Raw genomic sequence first — 24,230 nt, 5'->3', positions numbered from 1 at the left:
CATTTTGAGTGATACTACTTTGGTGTCTATATGTAGGCTTTGTTACTCAAGAGGTTGGTTTCTTCTGTGTACTGGTCCTATGTAGGGATGATTGACAGACTGTTCTGAGCATTCTTCTCTCTAGTCTCTCTTGTGCATTTGCAGTCTTAGCAATAGTACCCTTTCTGGGCAAGATTCAATTCAGAGCTAGAATGAAAAAAATACTGTCAGTAAAGGCCCAGGGCCGGGGCAAACATGCAGTGGGACAAGCAAATCTTAAATGATGGGCACGTTTTAGGGCATTGTGGGTTTATGGTCCACCCCATACTGACTCCGTCCTGTTTGACCCCCAAAGTTTAAATTAACATTCACTTCCTGTCCCACCCCTGTGTGACGACATAATGCACAGAATGTGAATCCAGAAAAGCTTTAGACTACGTAACCATTGTCGCAGGTAAGTGGTCTCTTCTCACACTTGTATCCCTTCGCCTGGTGTAGTGGCAGCTTCAGAGCGGGCTCTCCAGTGCCTGCCTTGAGTGCATAAACCACTTCAGAGCTAATAACAGATGCTGCTGGTATTTTTAATCTCGTTGGCTCTGCAGGTGACTGGCCTGACGTGGGCGCGAAGAGCGGAGATGTGTCCAATTCTATGAGCTGCAGTGAGAGGCTGAGTCACACACTGTGGGAGGAGGGGCTTTGGGGCTTCTCGGAGCTCCTCTGTGTTTCTCCTTCGGCACAGGAAGCCTGGACCAGTCAGACTTCTATTCTCTAGCGCTTGCTGGTCCTTCTCTCTTTGAATGCATCCGCACGTCGCACGGACACCATGGCAACCATAGGATGCTGCATCACCAATTGTGATGCCTCTATTGTGGTGTCCTGCGCGCATCACTGATTGTGACCCACACTGCCCCTCCGCTTTCACTAGCAGCCCACGCTGCCATTGCCTTTTCTACTGTCGTCATAACAATGTTTCTGTAACATTAGTTGTGGGATTTCATTTCAGAGAAAAATCGCTATACATATATTTCTTTCTGTAGCCAGGCACCTCACCCTCTCTCTCTCTGGCGTGATGCCTAGGTTCTGTCTCAAACTTAAGATGTCGCAGCCACAGTTCTTAGCAACATTGGGCAAACTTTCTCCAGCCGGATACATATAGATAATCATCCGCTACTCTTTCTCGGGTGCCCTGGTGGGTCACTTGAATTTCGGATGTAATTTGTCTTTTACCCCACCTGTGGCAGGGCACCTCCATCCCTCCTGAATGACAATTGCTCCTGAAATTGTCCTACACCAACTGAACAGTGTGACAAACTGGTTGTGAGCATGTGCGTGGTAATGGGTTCCCAATAAAACAAAGGTTTAATTCCATGGCTTTCACAATTATATTCATAAAAAGATCCTATAAATCCTACCCTCTGTGCTCCTGCCAGTCTTACAGCACGTGAGTCACAGGGCACAGAACTCCGCCCGCTTCACTCACTATAGGATTTCAGAAGCAAGAGCAAGAAACCCAGATTACGGAAATCTGACATCCCTGAGCCCATCTGACTACCCTGGCCACCTGAACCCCTGTTCCCATAAGACCTGAGGAGGAGGTGTAGCTGGACCATTCTTCCTTCAGCATGTCCTCTTCATCCGTACCTGAGAACTCTGAGCATCTGTTCCCGTAAGCCCAGAAGAAGGGGGTATATTGCAGGGGAGGCCCCAAGCTCATGGTGGGCCCCCTCAGCCCAGTACCCTGGCCTGAGCTCCAGAGAGTCTGAAAGGGGCCCCTCCATTTACTTTAGAGGGGGTCCCCCTCAAGTTTTGTTATGCCACTGCTGAACAGCACCTACCTGGTTGTCGCAGAAGAGTGCCTTCAGAAGCAGGGAAGTGACTCCGTCACTCCACGGGAGATTCCTTCGGTTCTTCTGGTGCAGGATGAAGACAGGCAGTCCTCCGAGCGTGCACACCGTGGAAACTGTTGCAGTTGCTGGCAGCAGCTGAAGTTGCAGGTCACAGGAGTCGTCGTGGATACTTTGTTGCAGTTACAGCGGTTCCTGGAGCAGTCTGCGGTTGATCCGGCGGTCAGAAGCTGAAGCAGAGGTTGCAGAGGAGTCCTGGAGGAAACTTGCAAACCGAATCTGAGGAAACACCCAGAGGAGAGACTCTAAATAGTCCTGAGGGGGATTGGCTACCTTATCAGGTATGCACCTATCAGGAGGGGTCTCTGATGTCACCTGCTGGCACTGGCCACTCAGATCTCCAGACCTTGGAATCCAAGATGGCTAACGCCAGGGATACTCTGGAGGAGCCCTGGGCACCACCCCTGGGCACCACCCCTGGGGTGGTGATGGACAGGAGAGTGGTCACTTATCTTTCCTTTGTCCAGTTTCGCGCCAGAGTAGGGACTGGGTGTCCCTGAACCGGTGTAAACTAGATTATGGAAGAAGGGCACCATTTGTGCCTTTCAAAGCATTATCAGAGGATCTGGAAGGATACCCCTCCCATGCCTGTAACACCGATTTGCAATTGGAGAGGGTGTAACACCCCTCTCCTAAAAGAAATTCTTTGTTCTGCCTTCCTGAGATTGAGCTGCTCAATCCCCAGGAGAGCAGAACCCCGTCTGTGAGGTGGCAGCAGCTGGGGCTGCAGTGGAAACCCCAGAGAGCTGGTTTGGCAGTACTGGGGGTCCATGGTGAAGCCCCCAGGGTGCATGGGATTGACCCACTACACCCCTCTCCCCCGTACCAGATTTGGATTTGGAAGGGGGGGGGACAATTCCATGATCTTAGACACCTTACATGGCCATATTCGGGGTTACCATTGTGAAGCTACATAAATGTATTGACATATGTCTTGCACCCTTATAATGGTGTCCCCACACTCACAAAGTCCGGGGAATTGGCCCTGGACAACGTGGGGGCACATTTGCTAGTGCAAGGGTGCCCTCACACTTAGTAACTTTGCACCTAACCTTCACTAAGTGAGGGTTAGACATATAGGTGACTTATAGGTTGCTAAGTGCAGTGTAAAATGGCTGTGAAATAGTCTGTGCACTATTTCACTCAGGCTGCACTGGCAGGCCTGAAGAATGGTTTGTCTGAGCTCATTATGGGTGGCAAAAGAAATGCTGCAGCCCATAATCTCCTGGAACCCCAATCCCTGGGTACCTATGTACCGTATACTAGGGACTTAGGGGGATCCAGTGTGCCAATCAGAATTGGAATATGGAGTTACTAATGTGTAGTGACAAATTTGTGAAGTAGAGAGAGCATAAGCACTGGAGTTCTGGTTAGCAGAACTTCAGTGACACAGTTAAGCATACTGACAAGACATAGGCCACAAACTATATGCAGTGGGGTCCTGGCTAGCAGGATCCCAGTGAGACATGCAAAACACACTGAGAAACAGGCAGAAATTGAGGGTAATGTGACAACAAAGATTGTACTTTCCTACAGGAGGCTGGGGCAGCTGTCTCTCCTTTGCTGAGGAGGACCTGGATGTTGCCTGTGGCCACCATCAGGGGTGTCTCGGTGCTGTGGTTGCTACGTAATCTGGATTGGGAGTCTCCCCCGAGGTGATTGTGCTCCAGGTAAATGGTGAGTTGTTGGTTGATGGCTTTTTTGATGACTGGCCGGGAAAGGGAGATTGGTCTGTGGTAGTTAGTTAGGGTTCGCTGAAGGTTTTTCAGCAGGGGTTTGATTTCTGTGTGCTTCGAGTCTTCTGGGAAGTTGGCTGAATCCAGTGAGGAGTTGAGGATCGTGGAAAGTTGGAGGCCTATCCTGGATGTTCCTAGGTTGAAGAAGTGGTAGGGGCGTGAATTGAATGGGGGCCGAGTGGATGGATTCCATGATGTTGTCCTTATTGGTGAGGTGGTTCCTGGTGGTTAGCCTTGGGATGGTCGTGTGTGTGCAGAGGCATGTCAGTTGAAAAAATCTTCAAGCATTAGTTGGGGGGTGGTTGAAGTTTCTATCCGATTCCATAAATTCTGGTACAAGTAGTTAATTTGCAACCAGCTAAGTGGTACCTTGGGTTCCAGCAGACGGGGCTTGCACTTCACCGCCTGTTTTCTGAAGACCACATTTATGGTCATCACAGCATTTCTGTAGCTTGTTTGAATATCTTGGCATTGCCAAGAAGAGATAAGAGGCCATTGGTCAAGGGGAAGGGAATGATCTTTATTGAACTGTTTTCTGTCACCATCTAAGCCTGTTAGACTAAGCGGACGTCTGCAGGTTCAATGCATCAGAGCTCGAGCTGTTGTCCCTTCCATGAGGTGCCGCTCTTGTGGATGTGCTGCTGTGAGACCTTTGTGCCAGACATTGAGAGGGTGGCACTCTGGCGCCCCATTATCATCCTAGAGAAAGCCCTGATTTGCTCCCTTTCATATAGAAAATATCCCTTATTTGATTAATAGCTTATTTCAAATAAATCCATGCAAGGTATTAGAAGGTGCACCCGTCTATCAATCACATGCAGAATGATATCACCACATCTGTCCGTTGCTGTTGATGTAAAAATACTTCAATGGGCATTGTCATTACCACTGTAGGTTTGCATCCTGACCTGTGACAAATACTTTGGTTCACTGTTGTTTAGTCTGGGGCACTTTGTGGCAATGGATATCCCTTGACAAGTAGCACTTAATTAACAACAGATTTTATGTCACTTATGTCACTCAGCGGTGTGCACGCCCCGCTTGCTTTGTGTAGGAAGCTGGCATGGTGTGTGTTGAGTACCTAAGGTATTTACACCTTATACCAGGTATCCCCTCTTAGTGAAGTGTAGGCAGTGTCTAGCAGTCAGGCTCTCTAGGGGTAGCTATGGATGAGCAGCCAAGGCTTCTCTAGGACATGTGCAAAGCTAAAAAAATAAATGTAGTTCATTATGGTAAAACAATACCAAAGAGGCATAGGGAACTGTAAAACACAATAGTAAATAGTGACCCTAGGGGGAGCCGAAATCCTATACTTAAAAAAAAAAAAAAAATATGGAATGTGAATATGGGACTCCCACCCAGATAAGTGGACTGTGTAGAGGGGAGCTGGGGGTACCAGGAAACCACAGAGGTAAGTACCACAACACTCTCCCAGCCCCCAGGAAGGAAGGAGTAAACCAGTGGAGTTTCCCCAAACTACCCACAAAGAAAACAAGCATTTGCAATGCGATGGGTCTCGCATTTCTCCGAGTTAGAGCTATTAGCAGTTGTGAACTCCCATTTGGTCTTTCCTTCCCACATTAAATGGAAAAAAAAGAGCGCGATTGCGCTGCTACACTTCATTCATAGTGAAACCTATCGGCAAAAGTGCAATTATCTACATAACCAGCAAAAGTGCAGTTAACTATGTAACAGGGTCGATGTCGTGGAAAGCGCTCGACTTCTGCCAAGCGAGATCGCACTGCGAAAAAAGATAAAAAGTAGTCCACAGTACTTGGTAGCTGCGCTCGAGGAGGGCTAACCACCAGAAAAGGCATGACCTATGCATGCTTTCCACTAAAAAAAGCAAGCAGATTTTAACAGGTAAGCCCACAAACCAATGAAAGACACTGACGTGACATGGACAGGGCTCCAAGCCCTTTTCTAACTACTAAAGCGTCTCGCAAGAAGAAAAGAGAAGAAATGCAAGACCCAGAAGATACTGCACAGATACAGAAGACTCCAGCTGTAGATTCCAGTGAAGGAAGAACTGTGGAGAGAAGGGGGGGGGGGGCAAGTCCAGAAGGAACAGTAGAGTCCAGTGGGGGCAGGAGCCCCTATCCACATCACAGAAGATGCAGAAGTTTGTCACCAGTGGACGCAGGATGGTCCACACTGCACCCCTGAGGATGGAGTCGAGTTCTTGAAGGACGCAGGTGACGTCCCACGCTGAGTAGAAGATTGCAGACTGGGTTGTGTGTCCGGATTTCTCGAACAAGCCTTGGCAAAGGCAGTCTTCGCAGTTGGAGAAAAGTGGAGCTGCCGGGGACTAGCAAGGTGCCGGAGGACTCTTCTCAGGAGAGGGAGTCACAGGGGGCTCTCAGCGATCAAGCGAGCCCACAGAACCCCAAGCAGCACCCACCGAAGTCCCACAGGATGAAGACACACAAGTTGCAGGACGGAGCCAATGCAGCACTACAAAAGGAGGTCCTACGCTGCAGGAGACCTATGCAGGGGGCTGGGCTTCGCAGGAAGGAGTGCCGGGAGCTGGAGCTGAATGCCACCTGAAGATCCTGTGGAGGAGATGTAAACAAGCCTTGGCAGCTGCAAGAGACACGGTGCACAGGGATACTGTCCTGCGTGGGAAGGCAAAGGCTTACCTTCACCCAAGTTGGACCAAGGGGACCACTCCAGACCACCACCCATGATGCAGGATCCACAGCTCAGCAGAAGAGGGTATCCACGCAGCCGGTCGTTATACCATACTCTTTCCACATACCTTTTAAATATGCAGAGATGAAGTTGCTACCTCTGTCTGATACTACCTCTTTTGGGAAGCCCACTCTGGGGAAAAATACAGAGGAGGGCTTTGGCCACTGCAAGAGCTGTAGTGGTCCTTTAGAGGTATGGCTTCTGGATACCTGGAGGCATGATCCACCACCACCAGTATAAATCTGTTTCCAGAAGCTGACATCCCCTGTCTCCTGTTGAACTTGCTGTCTCAAACCCTCTAGTGTGGGACAAATCTTTTGAGCCACAATTGACCCCTCCCTGGCAGCCCCCCCCCCCCTTTACCTAAGAGCTTAGCTGTGTTAGCTTGGAGTTCTTCAGGTTTAGGTTCTGTCCAGGTGATGGATTCCCCTTCCTCAAAGGGGGAATCCTCAGTGGAGGGTGGGATAGAGGACAATCTTATCCTTCCTACCCTTGCTTTGAGGAAGTTCTTGGGCCATTAGTTCAGGCTCCAAGTTTCCCTGTTCTTTCTGCTTTCTGGCCTGAGCCCTTGTCAAAGCAAAGATATGCCCAGCATTGCTGCATGGGCCTCCAACTCCACTTCAGCCCAGGCTGAAGTCCCCAAGTCGTTCATGTTAGAAATGGGGTTTCTGGTTGTCTAGGGTGTGCACCTAAGCCAGGCAGAACCCACCCACTCTAGTCGGGGCAAGGGAGTTAAGATAACCCCTGCTCACCCCCTTGGTAGCTTGGCACGAGCAGTCAGCCCTATCCCAGAGGCAATGTGTAAAGCGTTTGCACAACACACGCAGCACACGTGATGCAAAATGTACACCACAAAGTGTAAACAACACTGAGCTGTGTTAAAATAATCTGTATTGCACAAAACATAATTAGACCAACATTACACGTAAGTAATACCCTGCTACCTTAGCAGTTGTCAGAATGTTACACAAGTTACTAATACTCTGCAAGAATATGCAGTTGTCACACTAGACCACGTAAGTACTCGGGATTCTGCAACATAAGCAGTAGTCAGGAATTACAGTAAAAGATAGATGCACTTGTCATGAACAATTCCTAAATACCCATAAAAGGAACATTCGAGAATATCTCGCAAGTCATGTAAATACATATCAGCTAGACATGCCCATCAAAGGACATTAGCACATATATGTAGTGGTAGAAAACCAGGCAGGCAATCTAAAAAATTCCAAAAGTCTATATTAGGCTCCTGGAGTCCAGATTCCCTAGAAAGTACCTGATTTCTGTGGTAGAGGCACTCCCAGTGCCTAGAACATGGACACTGGGGTCCCTGGCGCTCCTATGCGCAAAACGGGGGGCCTCTGCGGTCTCTTGGTAGAGAGGGGCGGTCTGCACCCCCTCTACAATGAAAAGAACGGGCCCCTCTGGGGACTCGTGACCCTTGGGGGGGCCCCCAGGCCTCTACTGGCCCTCTCCGAAGGGGGGCCCAAAAGAGCCAAAGATTTAGAGCAGTAGGGGCGATCGCGCCCCCAGCGCAGTGACCGGGGGAAAGGGAACTCCCTTTCTCCCCCGCGTCCTGCTTGCAGGGAGGCAACCGCCCTTGTCCACGGTACGGCTGCCTAACGATGTAGTGTGGGAAGCAGGAGCCTCCAATGAGGCTCTTCACCTGCTTCCACAGGCAGCTGCACCCGGAGGGAAGCAGTGTGGAGAATTGGAACCAATGTGTGCCCCGGGGGCGCTCTGAAAAGTACGTGTCACCCGGGGACACGATAGGAGCGTGCAAGCTCCTTCCTTCACCTTTGGGAAGTGCCCCGGGGGCACTAGAGTCTGCGTGATCCTCGCGCTGAAATCAAAATGTGGCGCCCAGGCTGCGGCGGTGATGAAAACAAAGAGGCGCCATGGGGAACGCGAGGGGCTTGTTTATAAACCCGGGTTGTGGCGGTGATCTCAGGGCCTCAAATCAAGTGCCTCTCAAAGGCAATCTGCAGACAAAGAAGGTGCCTTGAGTTGCACCTGGGCACCAAAGAGCGCTCTCTCAGCGCTTGGGGAAAAAGCGGTAGAGATCGTTGCAGGGGTCAGGGGCCACAGCACCCTGCCCCTGGGAACAGCCCAACAAGCAGAATCACAGGGCTGGTGGGCCCAGCTACAGGCCAGCACAAGGGGTGCAGATGGTGGCAGTTCCTCCTAGTGACCAGGCAGGTCACAGGTCAGCACAGCAGCAGCAGTCCAAGGTGGTTTCCTGGTGAGTCCATTCATCAGCGTCCAGTGTCCAGCTTCAAGTTCCAAGAATGTTCAAATTGTGGGGAAAATTTCCTGTACTTATACTAGGGTTACAGTGTGTTTTACAATGGTAGGGAGAGGAGGTTCCAGCCAGTTACAACTGGTTCTGGGAGTGCCCCCTCTCTCCTTTTAGCACAGGCTCCAAACATAAGTGGGGGGTTAACAACCCTATTGTGTGAGACCAGGGCACAGTCTTTACAAATGCAGTTGTGCCCCGCCTCTCCCTTCTCTCAGCCCAGGAAGGCTTTACAATTTGTAGATGCACCACTGTGTCACCAACTGCCAGTCTGCCCAGACGTGGATTGGAGACAAGCTGCAAAACACCAAAGTCATAAACACAGATAAGTGCGCACTTTCTAGAAGTGGCATTTCTGTGATAGTAATAAAAAAATACACCTACACCAGTAAGCAGCATTTCTCACCACTATCACAACCATACCAAACATGCCTACGCTACCCCTCATAAATCAGACAATACCCCTTACACATAAGGCAGGGCATTTCCAATGCAATCCTAAGAGAAGGCAGCACTCAGCAGTGAGACACCAAGTTAGGCTGTTTGTCACTACCAGGACAGGCCACGCAACCCAGCGCATGTCCTGCCTTTTACATACATGGCACCCTGCCCATAGGGCTAGCTAGGGCCTACCTTAGGGGTGACTTACATGTAGTAAAAGGGGAGTTCTGGGCCTGGCAAGTAAATTTAGATGCCAAGTCCCTGTGGCAGGAAACTGCGCACACAGGCTCTACGCTAGCAGGCCTTAGATAGGTTTGACAGGCTACTTCAGTGGGTGGCGCAAGCAGCGCTGCAGGCCCACTAGTAGCATTTAATTTACAGGCCCTGGTTATAGGGATACCACTTTACAAGGGACTTACAGTTTAATTGGATTATACCCAGTTGGCATATTTAATCATACCAATTTTGTAAGGGAGAGCACATGCACTTTAGCACTGGTTACCCCCCCCCCCCCCCCCCCCCCCAAACTGACAAAAACTGCCATGGGGTGGCTCAGTGTTGTTGTGGGTGTCAGTCACTCTGTACTGGTGACCAAGTAGATGTTGCTCAGGAGACACCAGTTTTTCAGTCACCATGGTGACACTGGCACCCATGTCCCTGTAGGCCTCTGCCTGAACACAATTTATCAAGGGTTGCTGCTTGTACTTATCCATGCTAAGGGGGCAAGCAGCCAGGGTGCCAAAGTCAGTGCCCCCCATCAGAGACTAACACAGCCTCAGTTGTTTCCTTAACTAGTCCAGCCCCCACTAAACTTTCCAGAGTTAGCCCTGCTAAACCCTTGTACTGGTTATTATTATTCCCACCATTACTGTTGTTACTAGGGGCTCTAGAGATGGGAGTTTGGGGTTGTAGTGGTGGGAGACTTGGTGTTTTTCTTAGGTCATCGGCTGTCTCCTGGCCTATGGCCTTTGTTCTTACACATATAACACCAAGGCTTTTTCGCCTGATTGTTAGAGAAATTGGTTTTAGACCCAACCTCGAAGGAATTTTGTGGGCCTGATGACTTTTTTTTTTTTTTAATTACATTTTTGAATCTTTGCCCCCATCTTTGTCATGTGACTTACCTGCTTCCTTTTTCTGGTCTTTGTCACCCCCTGTATGAGTTTTTCTGCTCACCCTAGTTCTGACCCATTTGTCTGCCTTCTTTTCCAATTCTTGGAGAGGTCAGATCTGAGTCCTTTAGCTACTGGTGCAACAAAGCAGACACATAATTGAATATATGCTGTCTCAGAATTAGGTTGTGTAAGCCCTCATAATCGGACACTTTGCCTCCATGTAATCCTCCTTCCAAAACAGTCCACAAAGTCTACCCAATCTTGTGGGGGGGCTCTTTTCTGGTCTCCCTGAACTTTATCCTGTGTTTTTTTTTTTTTTGTGGTGAGACCAAAACCATCTAAGAGTGCAGACTTAAGGATATTGTAGTTATCTGCATCCTCTTCTTTGACAATGAAGTCTATCCCTCCCTTGTCAGAGAAGGACAACCAGAGGATAGCTGCCACTGCACTTTACAGGCCCTCTCAAGTGTAGCGAACTACTTGTAAATATCACCCCACACCTTGTAGGAGGAACAATTTTGTGCAGGTTTCTAGAGTCATGAGTCCTCCCTGACCCTTTGTTGCCTGAAACTGAGCTGCCCCAACTCCTGCCTTTCCCTCTCTGCTTTGAGGCCTCCCTATCTAGGGTTAGCTATTGCAGCCGTAGCCTGGCCTCCACCAGTCTCTGCTTCCTGAGTTCGCTATCGAGAGAATCCTCTCCTAGAGTTGAGCCGTTTGTCCCCTCAGACACTGAAGTGACATGAGTTGGCAGAGAGGGGGGAGGGGGAGATCTGTCTCTAGGCTGAGTAACACTCCCCACTAGTCCCATGGGCGCAAAGGGAGCCCTACTGGTATGACTACCCCTTGCACTGCCTGAAGTGCTCTGAGTGGTACTAGTGGGTCTGCTAGAGACTGTGTGACCCTCTGAAGAACCCTGCTGACCCTCCCAATATCTACATCTTCTTTTTCTTGCAGTGGTTGGGGGGGGGGGGGGGGAGGATTATCCACCTCCTGGCTACCAGCCTACCATAGGGGGAATCCATGGCCGGAGATGAGTGTTCAGCTGAATACATGGTAGGTTAGGTACACGCTACACCATCCTAACACATATCTAACGCTTAGTCTCTCTAGCTCGATCTCTAGCTTACCGAAACCTTAGAGACTAGATCCCTAACACTAGGTACTATGTGTACCTCTAAGTAAGGAGTGGCCTTATCTGTGGAACGTACCAGGTGACTGTGTGACAAGGCAATAGCACATGCTTATCCCACCACTGCACCACCTTTGTAGGAAGCTGACCTTATCTCAGGTCCAGGTATCCCCTCTTAGTGTAGTGCAGTCAGTATCTAGAAGCCAGGCTCTCTAGAGGTAGCTGTGGATGAGCAGCCAAGGCTTATCTAGGAGACATGCAAAGCGCATGCAATGCCACTGTAGTGTCACAGTACTCACACAAATGAAAGAAAACACTCAGTGTTACAAAAATCAAGGTACTTTTATTATGGTAACACAAATACCAAAAATACTGTAGCGGCAATAATACCTTAGCAGGTGATTAAAATATGTGTTTGATGGCATGGGTAGCTGCAGATACATATGCTATGCATAGCTCTTCCGAATTCTAGTGTTGGGCTCGGAGTGTTACAAGTTGTTTTTCTTTGAAAAAGTATTTTCTGAGTCACAGGATCTAGTGACTCCTCCTCTCGGTTACAGGGCGCATGGGCATCAACTCCATTGTTAGATTGTTTTCTTTCCGCTGTCGGATTCAGACGTGTTTCCTCTCGCTCCGAGATTCCGATTTGGAAAACCAACGTATTCGTCGGTATTGTTTCGATCGCGTTTCCCATCTAACACCGAACTGGTAGTACCGTCGGAACCTTCATCTCGCCCCTTCGGGGCGCTCGTGCCCAACTCTGGCCTGTTTGGGCCTACCGCATGGAAAGCCTGATGGATCGTACTGCATTCAGATTCTGCCCTCGGTGCCACGCGAAGTACCCCTATACAGACCAACACCTGGTTTGTACTTTGTGCCTTTCTCCAGACCATTGGGAGGAAGATTGCGAGGCCTGTTGATCGTTTCGATCAAAAAAGGGCAAGAGAGATCGCAGAGCCCGAAGACTGGAAATGGCATCGAAAAGCACTGAACATCTCGACGTAATGGAGGAAAGAGCAGGTGCAGACGGCAGTCTCCATCCGAGACACTGAATTGGAAGATGATAGACCCATCACAGCTGGCCATCATGTGAGTAAGTCTGCCCAACATGAAAAACATCCGAAGGCCTTGGGTACACCACTGCCGGAAGGCCTTGGTTCGGCCCGAAAAAAGACTTTCGGTGCAGACCCCAAAAGTCGGTCGCCAACAAAGGCCACTCCTCCATCCACCTCGCAGTCGAGTAAATCGGCTAAAGCTTCAGACTCCAGTTAAAAAACCTCATTCCTCAGTCAAAAATTCGGCACTCTGTTTCGGAGCCAAAACAGACTATTTTTTCAGGACCGAAAAGGATCCACACTTCAGAGCCGAAAAAATCCTCAGAGACAGAGGAACAGGGACTTTTGAGAAAATGAAAGCAAATCTCAAAGCCCATGCTGGAATCTCATAAAGCTTCTGAAGAAGAAACTGAGATTGAGCCAATATTAGAGGTTATGGATGAAAGACAATCAAGAATCCATATACATAAGGAGACTGGATGAATCATCACTGCACCTCCTTTAAAAACCAAAAGGAAGCTGGCTTTTCAAGAGGAATTAGACTCTGTTCAACCACCAGCAAAAGTGCAGAAACAAAAGGAGAAACCAGCACCTCTCCCTATTGCTCTTCCTCACTCCACTGCTTTCTTTTTCACCTCACACTAGCCCACCACCATTGCCTTCTCTGACACACTCATTATACTCGCATGGAGATACAGTAGACCCATGGGATCTCTGTGACCCTGATTCCGTTCCGGACAATGATCCAGACCTCTACCCATCTAAACCTTCTCGTCCAGAAGACACCACTGCCTACACTCGAGTAGTATCTTGGGCAGCGGCTTATCATGGAGTGCTTATGCACTCTGAACCCCTGGAAGAAGACTTTCTATTTAACACACTGTCTTCCACTCATTCAAGGAACCAGTGTCTCCGGATGTTGCCTGGAATGGTTAAACATGCAGGCCACATTTTTAATGAGCCTGTCAAAGCTAGGGTCATCACCCCCAGAATTGATAAAAAAAAAAAAATATATAAGCCTGCTCCTACTGACCCAGACTATATCACTCATCTGGTCCCTTCAGGCTCTGTGGTAGTCAGTGCGGCAAGGAAAAGAGCAAACAGCCAATCATCAGGAGACGCACCTCCTCCTGATAAGGAAAGTAGGAAATTTGATGCAGCTGGGAGAAGAGTTGCCACACAAGCAGCCAACCAATAGAGAATTGCCAATTCTCAGGACAGGGCCCATTGGGACGAAATGCAAGATCTTATACAGCACCTCCCAAAGGAGCATCAAAAGAGAGCACAACAGGTTGTGGAAGAGGGACAAGCTATAAGCAATAACCAGACAAGGTCTGCCCTCGATGCTGCTGATACAGCTGCAAGGAGTGTCAATACTGATGTCGCAATTGGAAGACGTGCATGGCTACGCTCCCCTGGTTTTCAACCAGGAATTCAACAGGCAATACTTAATATGCCTTTTGACAAGAAACATCTATTCCGCCCAGAAGTAGACACCACTATTGAGAAACTGAGAAAATACTCGGATACAAAGCAATGGGGGCTTTAAAAACCACAGTTTAGAGGAGGTTTTAAGCCGCAGTTCTCTGATGCGTCTACCTCCCAAACAAAGCAGGGACAACAAACCCAATATCAAAGAGGTGGGTTTAGAGGGTCCTACAGAGGACAATATTTCAGCAGCATAGGTAAATTCCAAACCTCAAAGCAAACCACTACACAACCTAAGCAGTGACTTCCTTCCCACCCCTCCGCACCACACTTCTCCTGTGGGAGGAAGACTACAGCAGCAATTCCACTCTCATTGGCAAAATAGCACCACAGACAACTGGATATTATCAATTATCTGCAATGGCTATTGCCTAGAATTAATCTCCACCCCTCCAACCATTTCACCACAATACCACAAATTTTCCCCAGAACACAGCGTTCTGTTGCAACAAGAGGTACAATCTCTACTATTAAAACAAGCAATAGAATTGGGTCCACGTTCTCAACAAGGGACCAGAATATACACGCTATACTTCCTCATTCCCAAAAAAAGACCGCACCCTCAGGCCCATCGTGGACCTCAGACCTCTCAATCTATACATCCTGTCAGAACATTTTCACATGGTAACTCTGCAAGATGTCATTCCACTACTACAAAAACAAGACTGCATGACTGCTCTAGACCTCAAAGATGCTTATTGTCACATACCCATCCATCCATCTCACCGAAAATATCTCAGGGTTGTCATAGCAGGAAAACACTACCAGTTCAAAGTGTTGGCATTCGGCATAACCGCTCCAAGAGTGTTAACAAAATGTCTAGCAGTAGTAGCAGCCTACTTGAGAAGGCAACACATCCATATCTAGACGATTGGCTAATAAAATCAAGCAATTTTACACAATGCCAACAACACGCTCGTTATGTGATTAAAAACCTTGCATACGCTAGGGTTCACTCTCAATTATCAAAAATCCCATCTTCTACCAGCACAAGTACAACCTTACCTAGGTGCTATCCTAAATACTCAGAAAGCCCAAGCTTATCCAAATACACAAAGGATACAGGCTTTCCAAAATCTCATACCACACATACAGCCAAATCAATAATATATTTTAAAAATGTATCATGAAGATTTTAGGGATGATGGCATCTTGCATAGTCATAGTTACACATTCAAGACTAAACATGAAGCCCTTACAACAGTGCCTCTCACAACAGTGGTCGCAGACACACGGTCAACTTCAAGATCTAGTGTTGATGGACCGCCAAACACCTGTCCCTTCAATGGTGGAATCGCAACAATCTAATGAAGGGGCGGTCATTCCAAGACCCTGTGCCTCAGACCATAATCGCAACAGATGCATCAATGATCTGCTGGGGAGCTCACCTCAACAATCAGACCATTCAAGGGGAATGGGATGCCAAACAGAAACAGTTTCACATAAACCACCTAGAATTAATAGCTGTATTTCTTGCTCTAAAAGCGTTTCACCCTCTTCTCAAACAGAAGACTGTTCTAATAAAAACAGCTAACATAACAACCATGTATTAACTCAACAAACAGGGCGGGACACATTCATCCCAACTGTCCCTGCTAGCCCAAACAATATGGAAATGGGCAATTCACAATCACATTAATCTATTAGCAGGAATACATTCCAGGAATAGACAATCAGCTGGCAGATCTCCTAGGCAGAAATCACCAACAAACACACAAATGGGAGATTCACTCCCAAGTACTTCAAAAGTACTTTCAAAAGTGGGGAACAGCAGAGATAGATCTATTCGCAACAAGCAAAAATGCAAAATGCCTAAACTTCGCATCCAGACACCCACATCCTCTATCCAAGGAAAATGCTCTATGGATCAATTGGTCAGGGATATTTGCTTACCTTTTTCCCGTCTCCCACTCCTTCCCTTTCTGGTCAGAAAACTACATCAAACACTATGATTTTAATAGCACCAACATGGGCACGCAAGCATTGGTACACAACACTCCTAGATCGGTCTGTAGTACCCCATTCCAAACTCCCAAACAGACCAGATTTGTTAACCCAGAACGGAGGTCAAAATCCAAATCCCAATGCTCTCAATCTAGCGATTTTGGCTCCTGAAGTCATAGAATTTGGTTAACTAAAACTTCCACCAGAATGTATGGAAGTAATTTAACAAGCACGTAAACCTACTACTAGACAATGCTGCACAAGCAAGTGGAAAAGATTTGTATAGTACTGTCAATCTAAAAACAGAGTCACTCACAGCATCCATACAAGATATTATATGCTATTTACTTCATTTGCAAAAGTCACATTTGGCTTTCTCATCCATCAAGATACACCTCACTGCAATATCTACCTACTTACAGAATATTTAACGTAACTCTATTCAGAGTTCCTGTTATTAAAGCCCTCATGGAAGGATTAAAACGCATTATTCCACCTAGAACACCACCTGTTCCATCGTGGAATGTAAATATCGTACTTACCAGACTCATAGGATCACCTTTTGAACCCATGCACTCTTGTCAAATTCAATATTTAACATGGAAGGTCACTTTTCTTGTAGCTATTACTTTAAGAAGAGTTGGTGAAATACAAGCCTTCACTCTTGGCAAACCTTTTTTCCAAGTGCACAAACATAAAGTTGTACTTAGAACCAAAAGTAGTATCTCCTTTTCACATGAACCAAACAGTGGAATTGCCAGTCTTCTTTCCACAGCCAGACTCTGTGGCAGAAAGAGCTCTTTATACCCTATATCTCAAAAGAGCTCTTATATATTATATAGAGAGAACCAAAGATTAGAAAAACAAAACATCTTTTTGTTGCTTTCCAACAACCACATAAAAGCAATCCTATATCAAAACAAGGTTTAGCAAGATGGATTGTTAGATGCATCCAAACATGCTACATCAAAGCAAAAAGACAACTTTTGGGCACTCCTAGAGCACATTCTACAAGAAAGAAAGGCGCGTCAGTGGCATTTTTTAGGAAAAATACCAATGGCTGATATATATATAACTGCCACATGGTCAACTTCTAATACATTTACAAAACACTACTGTTGCTGTTTTTTCACAGCAACAAGCCACTGTAGGCCAAGCTGTCTTAAGAACACTAGTTCAAACACCTTCAACTCCTACAGGCTAGCCACCGCTTTTTTAGGAGGACTAACTGCTTTGTAGTCTATGCATAGCATGTGTATCTGCAGCTACACATGCCATCGAACGGAAAATGTCACTTACCCAGTTTACATCTGTTTGTGGCATGTACTGCTGCAGATTCACATGCACCCTACTTCCTCCCTGGAAGCCTGTCATAGTTTAACATTTGTACATATGTATATACATTTACATTTGCATGGACATCTCTTTGTATTCGTAAACTCTATCACTCCTTCCTTCACCCTTTGCGGGAAAACAATCTAACAATGGAGTCGATGCCCATGCGCACTGCAACCGAGAGGAGGAGTAACTTGATTCCGTGACTCCGAAAAAACTTTCGAAGAAAAACAACTTGTAACACTCTGAGCCCAACACTAGATGTTGGAAGAGCTATGCATAGCATGTGAATCTGCAGCACTACATGCCACGAACAGATGTACACTGGGTAAGTGACATTTTCCATATACATACACACACCATATACTTAAAAAAAAAAAAAAAAAAAAAAAAGGGAATGCGAATATGAGACTCCCACCCAGGTAAGTGGAATGTGTAGAAGGGAGATGGGGGTACCAGGAAACCGCAGAGGTAAGTACCACAACACCCCTCGGCGACCAGGAAGGAGTAAACCAGTGGATTTTCCCCAAACTACCCATAAAGAAGAAAAGAGAAGAAATGCAAGACCCAGAAGAGACTGTGACCCCAGCGTTGGATTCCAGTGAAGGAAGTCCTGTTGAGAGAGGGGACCAAGTCCAGAAGGCACATCAGAGTCCAGTGGGGGCAGGAGCCTTTACCCACCACACTGAAGACGCAGGAGTTGGTTACAGGTGGGCGCAGGATGGTTAGCACTGCACCCCTGAGGATAGAGTAGAGTTCTTGGAGGATGCAGCTGATGTCCCACGCCCGGTAGAAGATTGCAGACTGGGTTGCATGTCTGGATTCCTCCAACAAGCCTTGGCAAAGGCAGTCTTTGTCTTTGCCGCAGCCGGTGCTTCTGTGCAGTGCGCTTTTTCAGCGGAATGCTTTACGCCTCCTGTGGAGTGCGCTGGTGCTTCTGTGGAGTGCACGCCTCCTGCTGTGGAGTGGATGGGTGCTTCTGTGGATTGCACGCCTCCTGCTGTGGAGTGGATGGGTGCTTCTGTGGATTGCACGCCTCCTGCTGTGGAGTAGGCGGTCCTTCTGTAGAGTGCATTCCTCCTCCTGCTTCAGAGTGCGCTGGTGCTTCTGTAGAGTGCATTCCTCCTCCTGCTTCAGAGTGCTCTGGTGCTTCTGTAGAGTTCATTCCTCCTGCTGTGGAGGGTATTTGTCCTCCTGCTGTAGAGTGCGCTGGTGCTTCTGTGGGGTGCACTCCTCCTGCTGTGGAGTGGGCTGGTGTTTCTGTGGAGTGCAGTCCTCCTGTTATGGAGTGGTCTGGTGTTTCTGTGGAGTGCAGTCCTCCTGTTATGGAGTGGGCTGGTGCCTCTGGGGAGAGCGCTCCTCCAGCGCTCCCCCCTCCTCCTGGATAGAACGCTCCTCCTGCTGCTGGGGAGTGCGCGTCTCCTCCTGCTGCTGGGGAGTGCGCGTCTCCTCCTGCTGCTGGGGAGTGCGCGTCTCCTCCTGCTGCTGGGGAGTGCGCGTCTCCTCCTCCTGCTGCTGGGGAGTGCGCGTCTCCTCCTGCTGCTGGGGAGTGCGCGTCTCCTCCTGCTGCTGGGGAGTGCGCGTCTCCTCCTGCTGCTGGGGAGTGCGCGTCTCCTCCTGCTGCTGGGGAGTGCGCGTCTCCTCCTGCTGCTGGGGAGTGCGCGTCTCCTCCTGCTGCTGGGGAGTGCGCGTCTCCTCCTGCTGCTGGGGAGTGCGCGTCTCCTCCTGCTGCTGGGGAGTGCGCGTCTCCTCCTGCTGCTGGGGAGTGCGCGTCTCCTCCTGCTGCTGGGGAGTGCGCGTCTCCTCCTGCTGCTGGGGAGTGCGCGTCTCCTCCTCCTCCTTCTCCTGCTGGAAAGTGCGCTTTTTCTCCTCCTCCTCCTCCTGCTGGAAAGTGCGCTCCTTCTCCTCCTCCTCCTTCTCCTGCTGGAAAGTGCGCTCCTTCTCCTCCTCCTCCTTCTCCTGCTGGAAAGTGCGCTCCTTCTCCTCCTCCTCCTCCTGGGGGGAGGTGTGCTCGCGCTCCTTCTCCTCCTCCTCCTCCTGGGGGGAGGTGTGCTCGCGCTCCTTCTCCTCCTCCTCCTCCTGGGGGGAGGTGCGCTCGCGCTCCTTCCTCCTCCTCTTCCCGGGGGGAGGTGCGCTAGCGCTCCTTCTCCTTCTCCTCCTCCTCGGGGGAGGTGCGCTCCTTCTCCTCCTCCTCCTCCTGGGGGGAGGTGCGCTCCTTCTCCTCCTCCTCCTCCTCCTCCTCCTCCTTCTGGGGGAGGTGCGCTCCTCCTCCTCTTCCTCCTGGGGGAGGTGCGCTCCTCCTCCTCTTCCTCCTGGGGGGAAGCGCGCTCCTCCTCCTCTTCCTCCTGGGGGGAAGCGCGCTCCTCCTGGGGAAAGCGCGCTCCTCTGCCTCCTCCTGGGGAAGCGCGCTCCTCCTGCTGCGGAGGCTCTAGTTCTGCTTTGGCACATTGTGATGCTGTCCTGACAAGCCTGCTGCAGTTCGGGAAGGATTTTGTTGCCTTTTTTCATGTTATCCAAAAGATACTCCTCCCCCTCTGCGCCTGCCACCGGCCCCACTGTGGATCTCCTCGTGCTTTTGGACAGACTGTCGCCTATGGGTTTCTTCTCCATTAAGCAGGTGTCTACTCCACTGCTAGGCCCTTCTCTTCGTAGTAGCTCTATAAGGAAGTGTCGGCAGGGAGTGGTGAGTGACGTCTGCAGACTGCATTGTGACACTGTTGGGAGTTGTGGCCATGTGGCTGTGTTGTGAGGTGGTAACTGAGTGTTTGTAAGGAGCAGTGACTCTAGGGCTGGTGTTTCTCAACAATCTCCCGTTTAATAGGCTTTAAATCAGGCTGTTAACATGTATCTTTTTTGTTATTTTTTTTTTAGTTCAGGCTTCTGCCTGCAGCCTCAATGAAATGGGGCAGCATTTGAAGAAATGGTTTATAGATTTCTCCCCGGTAGGTGTTTCCAGCCTAGAAGGCTGGTTGCAGGGAAGTCTGTGTATATTATCCTTTCACCTCTTCCTTCGAGGCAGCTTGTTCTGTGACTGTAGGTGGTTTTGTCTCCAATTACACAAGTGGATGTGTGTGAGAGGTTGGTGCTGCTGGTGGCCTCTGGCTGCCTCTTTTAGGGAATCTTGGCTGCCTCGCTCGCGGGGGCCACAGCCTGTTCCCCCCCCTCTGACCTTCTGTGATTTCTGCATGGGCTGCCCGCAGGTTCTGACCTCATTTCTGCCTTCTCTCGTCTCCAGGACAAGTGCCGGAGGCAGACGCTGGGCCAAATGGACAGGACCGGAGCAGAGGAGCCAGCAGCAAGCCCCTGTGCATGAACGGAACCGAGACAGCGCAGGTCAGCACCAAAAGCAAGACCGAGCGAAGGGCGAGTGCATCGTCTGGGGCGCAACGCAAAGCCCATTCTGCCAGCAGCAAGATCCGCAAACTGTCCACCTGTAAACAGCAGTGAGAAAGGGCACAGTCGTGCCTGATGGTATGTACCCGTGGGCTTGTCCAGTGAGTGTTCAGGGGTGAGACAAGGGACCTATAAATATATTTGGTGACATGGCCTAGCTGAGCCATCAGGAGGAAGGTGTGACATAACTGCAACTGTTGTGGAGTTCTGAGGGTAACATCAAGACAGCAGGCCTTCTGGCCATGTTGAGATGCTACTCTGAGGACTGCGCCCTCTCAAGTATAACACTCCACCAATACGCAACATGCTGCTTGGAGCACTCCTGCCATGTCTGTGTTGGAACGATCGCAAAGTCCTGCCGTGACAAATTCTGCGGTCTTTACTCCCACCCCAGCATGTTGCTAGACCTTCCTCCTGATAAACATTGGGGAGGAGGGGTTTGCGGATTGTAGGCTGCTTCACCTTGGGTGCTTTGGTAAAGTGCCAGGCGGTGTGTTCCGTTGATGCTGCCTTGATAGTGTGCACGTAGATGTGCGTACCCGTGATGCCGTCCTGTACAGTGTCTGTAAGCGTGCGTACCAGTGATGCCGTTCTGTACAGTGTCTGTAAGCGTGCGTACCAGTGATATTGTCCTGTACAGTTTTTGTACAGGACAATATCACTGGTGCGCACGCTTACAGACACTGTACAGGGCAATATCACTGGTAAGCACTCTAACACTGTACAGGACAATATTACTGGTACGCACGCTTACAGACACTGTACAGGACAATATCACTGGTACGCACGCTTACAGACCTGTAAGCATGCGTACGAGTGATATTGTCCTGTACAGTATCTGTTAGCATGCTTACCAGTGATATTGTCCTGTACAGTATCTGTTAGCATGCTTACCAGTGATATTGTCCTGTACAGTGTTTGTAAGCGTGCGTACCAGTGATATTGTCCTGTACAGTGTCTGTAAGCATGCGTACCAGTGATATTGTCCTGCAAGTGTCGGAAGCATGCATACCAGTGATATTGTCCTGCAAGTGTCGGAAGCATGCGTACGAGTGATATTGTCCTGTACAGTGTCTGTAGGTCTGCGTACCAGCGATGGTGCCCTTATAAAGAACCTGCAAAACTGCCCTGGTACAGTACCAAGGGAGAATCCCTGGATGTACATCATCGGTACGTACACCTGCAGCCTCCAAGCATAGTGCTTCAAAAGTATTTTCCTGGTGATGCTGCCTCCGTAGAGTGCCTGTAGGTGTGTGTACCAGTACTTCTAGCCTTAACTGGTAGTTGTATGAGTACATAATGGTATTGCTGCTTTAGGCGTACCTACTGTGACATTGCCCTGGTAGAACGACTGTACATGGGCCTACTGGTGTTGGAGGCAGCGACTTTAGGCCGTAAGTGTACACAGTGGTGGTGTTGCCCTGGTAGGGTAGGCCTAGGTGAGTGCACTGGTCATGCTGCCCTGGGTAGAAGGCTGCAGCTGTGTATGCTGGTGATTGGGTCATGAATGTACACAGTGGTGGTGTTGCCCGGGTAGGGTAGGTCTAGGTGAGTGCACTGGTCATGCTGCCCTGGGTAGAAGGCTGCAGCTGTGCCCGCTGGTGATTGGGCCCTGAATGTACACAGTGGTGGTGTTGCCCGGGTAGGTCTAGGAGTGTCACTGGTCATGCTGCCCTGGGTAGAAGGCTGCAGCTGTGCCCGCTGGTGATTGGGCCCTGAATGTACACAGTGGTGGTGTTGCCCGGGTAGGGTAGGTCTAGGTGAGTGCACTAGTCATGCTGCCCTGGGTAGAAGGCTGCAGCTGTGCCCGCTGGTGATTGGGCCCTGAATGTACACAGTGGTGGTGTTGCCCGTGAAGTGTATCTCTGGGACTGTCACTGGTCTTCTAGTGGTGGGCAGTTGATTCCGGCCTGTAGAGTGTGTTCCTCATTAACTTTTTTCTGTCTGTTGTAGATTCTCTGGATACTTTCGGGTCTTTGCCGTTGTAGCGACAGTTGGAGACCCTGTTGGACCCGTGCTCAGGAGAACACTTGAAAATCTAAAAAGTTCTTGAAAGCGAGTGAGGCTGAGCTGTGGAGAGTGGGCGTGGTGTGGACAAGGTGTAGATCTGGGACAAGTTAAAGAGCTCCCGCCACACTCGAGCTCAGCTCTTCTTCACTGGGTGACCCACTCTCTAGAAGCACCCCCACCTGAAGATTGGGGAGACCGAGTCCATATGTCAATTCTTCATGGAGACCAGAGGGAGAGGACAGGACATCTATTTTGCACCCACTTGCTTCCTGTGTCTAGGGGCAAGTGTTCAGTATTGGGCTCGTTTTGTAATCACCCCTTCTGGCTCAGCCAGCTCCTAAGTTCCAGCTGATCTCCTAAGCACTTGGCATCCTGAGTCTGTAACACTGTGGCTTCTGTTCCACCCATTCAGTCTCTGGCCGCCTTCTGCCTCTTGGGCCCCTCTCCAGTCACCCTCTCTCCTTGAGTCTCTTGGGATTTCACCTGTGTAATCAGATGAAGCCTTCCTCCTCGCCTTGCCTCCCTCGTATGTCCTTGGTGCCACGCCTTACCCTTTTGTGGCACCTCAATTGACCAGAGGAGTGCTCCGCTTTAGTCCTGCATGTTCACTGTGTGCATGTCACTTCGTAACTCTGGCTTTCCCACATGCAGGACTATGACCCCTCTGGCTGCTCTCTTACTCCCTAGTCTAGCGCTCTGTTGCAGACTCCGAACCCCCTTTCTCTGCATTTGTAACTTGCTGTTCTGCTGCCAGCATCTCTGGTTCTCAGAAGCCAGAACCCCTGCCCGTTCATCAGTCTCACAGACCCATATCATGCGTCACTGTCTGCCATCCATGCTCTCATGTCCCAACCTGCTGGCCCAGTGCATTCCCGACCAGCCTCCTGGTGCTTCCCTCACCCCGTTTCCCCGAATCTGCTGCTTCTTTCATATCTCCTTGACTCGCAGGTTCTTTATAGGCCCCTTCACCCCCACGTTTGTCGGTTTGCCATGACCCCCCGCCCCCACAGGATCTCCAGACATCTTTCTCATCCATGGAAGGCTACAATCCCTACTTGGCCCTTGACTGCCTCTCTTGGTTCTGTGTTCGCCTCTTGACCTCCCTGCTTCCCCTGTTTTTTAAACGCCCCTAGACCGCTAGGTTCTCTCCTCTCTCCGTTCCACTCGAGGATTCGCTGGATGCTGGAAGTAGTGGAAGTGCACTTTATGGTCCAGACTTGTGTCCTGTGCTGTTCCCGTTGGGTTGTCCATCCCTGGTGTGCACTGCAATGTGTCTGAAAAATGAACCTTATAAGCAGATGGTATTAAACCCTATACACTTGCATGGGAGCTGGCACCAGTACTCGCCTGGAGGACTTTCATTATGGAAAGAATAAAATTCATTGGTGAATGTTTTCATGTTTTCATGTTGCAAAGATAATCTGACTCAGATGGTAGCCTTGTTTAGGGGCGGAGGGAGTACAGTTGAAGGGAGGGGGGGGAGATCAGTGGAAGGAGGGATGATGGTGCCCAAGGAATGGGAACTCTGCCTGTGAAGAGCTGCAAGGGTTCCTAAAGATGGTGGATACTTTATCCAAGATGGACCCTTGCTGCAGCAAGGATCGAATGGAAACTGTCATCTGAGGAGAGCTGCTGCGTCACCGGCGGATGCTTGCACTCCTTGCATCAAGAGGGATGTCATTCCCCAAGGGGAGGCAGGATGCCAACGCCCCTG

General features: G+C 49.5%; 1 protein-coding gene across 1 annotated transcript in view; it reads left to right on the top strand.

Moving 5' to 3' along the window:
- The window catches only part of STK11 (serine/threonine kinase 11), a 129,451-nt gene extending 105,541 nt beyond the window's left edge, over nucleotides 1-23,910 (top strand). The window contains exons 9-10 of the mRNA XM_069215850.1: nucleotides 20,349-20,584; nucleotides 22,460-23,910. Coding sequence (XP_069071951.1) covers nucleotides 20,349-20,560 — 212 coding nt within the window. The 3' untranslated portion in view covers nucleotides 20,561-20,584; nucleotides 22,460-23,910. The remainder of the gene's footprint in view (nucleotides 1-20,348; nucleotides 20,585-22,459) is intronic.
- The last annotated feature ends 320 nt before the right edge of the window (nucleotides 23,911-24,230 follow it).

Source organism: Pleurodeles waltl, chromosome 12 (assembly GCF_031143425.1).
Source record: "Pleurodeles waltl isolate 20211129_DDA chromosome 12, aPleWal1.hap1.20221129, whole genome shotgun sequence".
Taxonomy (NCBI): domain Eukaryota; kingdom Metazoa; phylum Chordata; class Amphibia; order Caudata; family Salamandridae; genus Pleurodeles; species Pleurodeles waltl.
The sequence above is the reverse complement of the archived record's forward strand: the minus strand, read 5'-3'. Positions and strand labels throughout refer to the sequence as shown.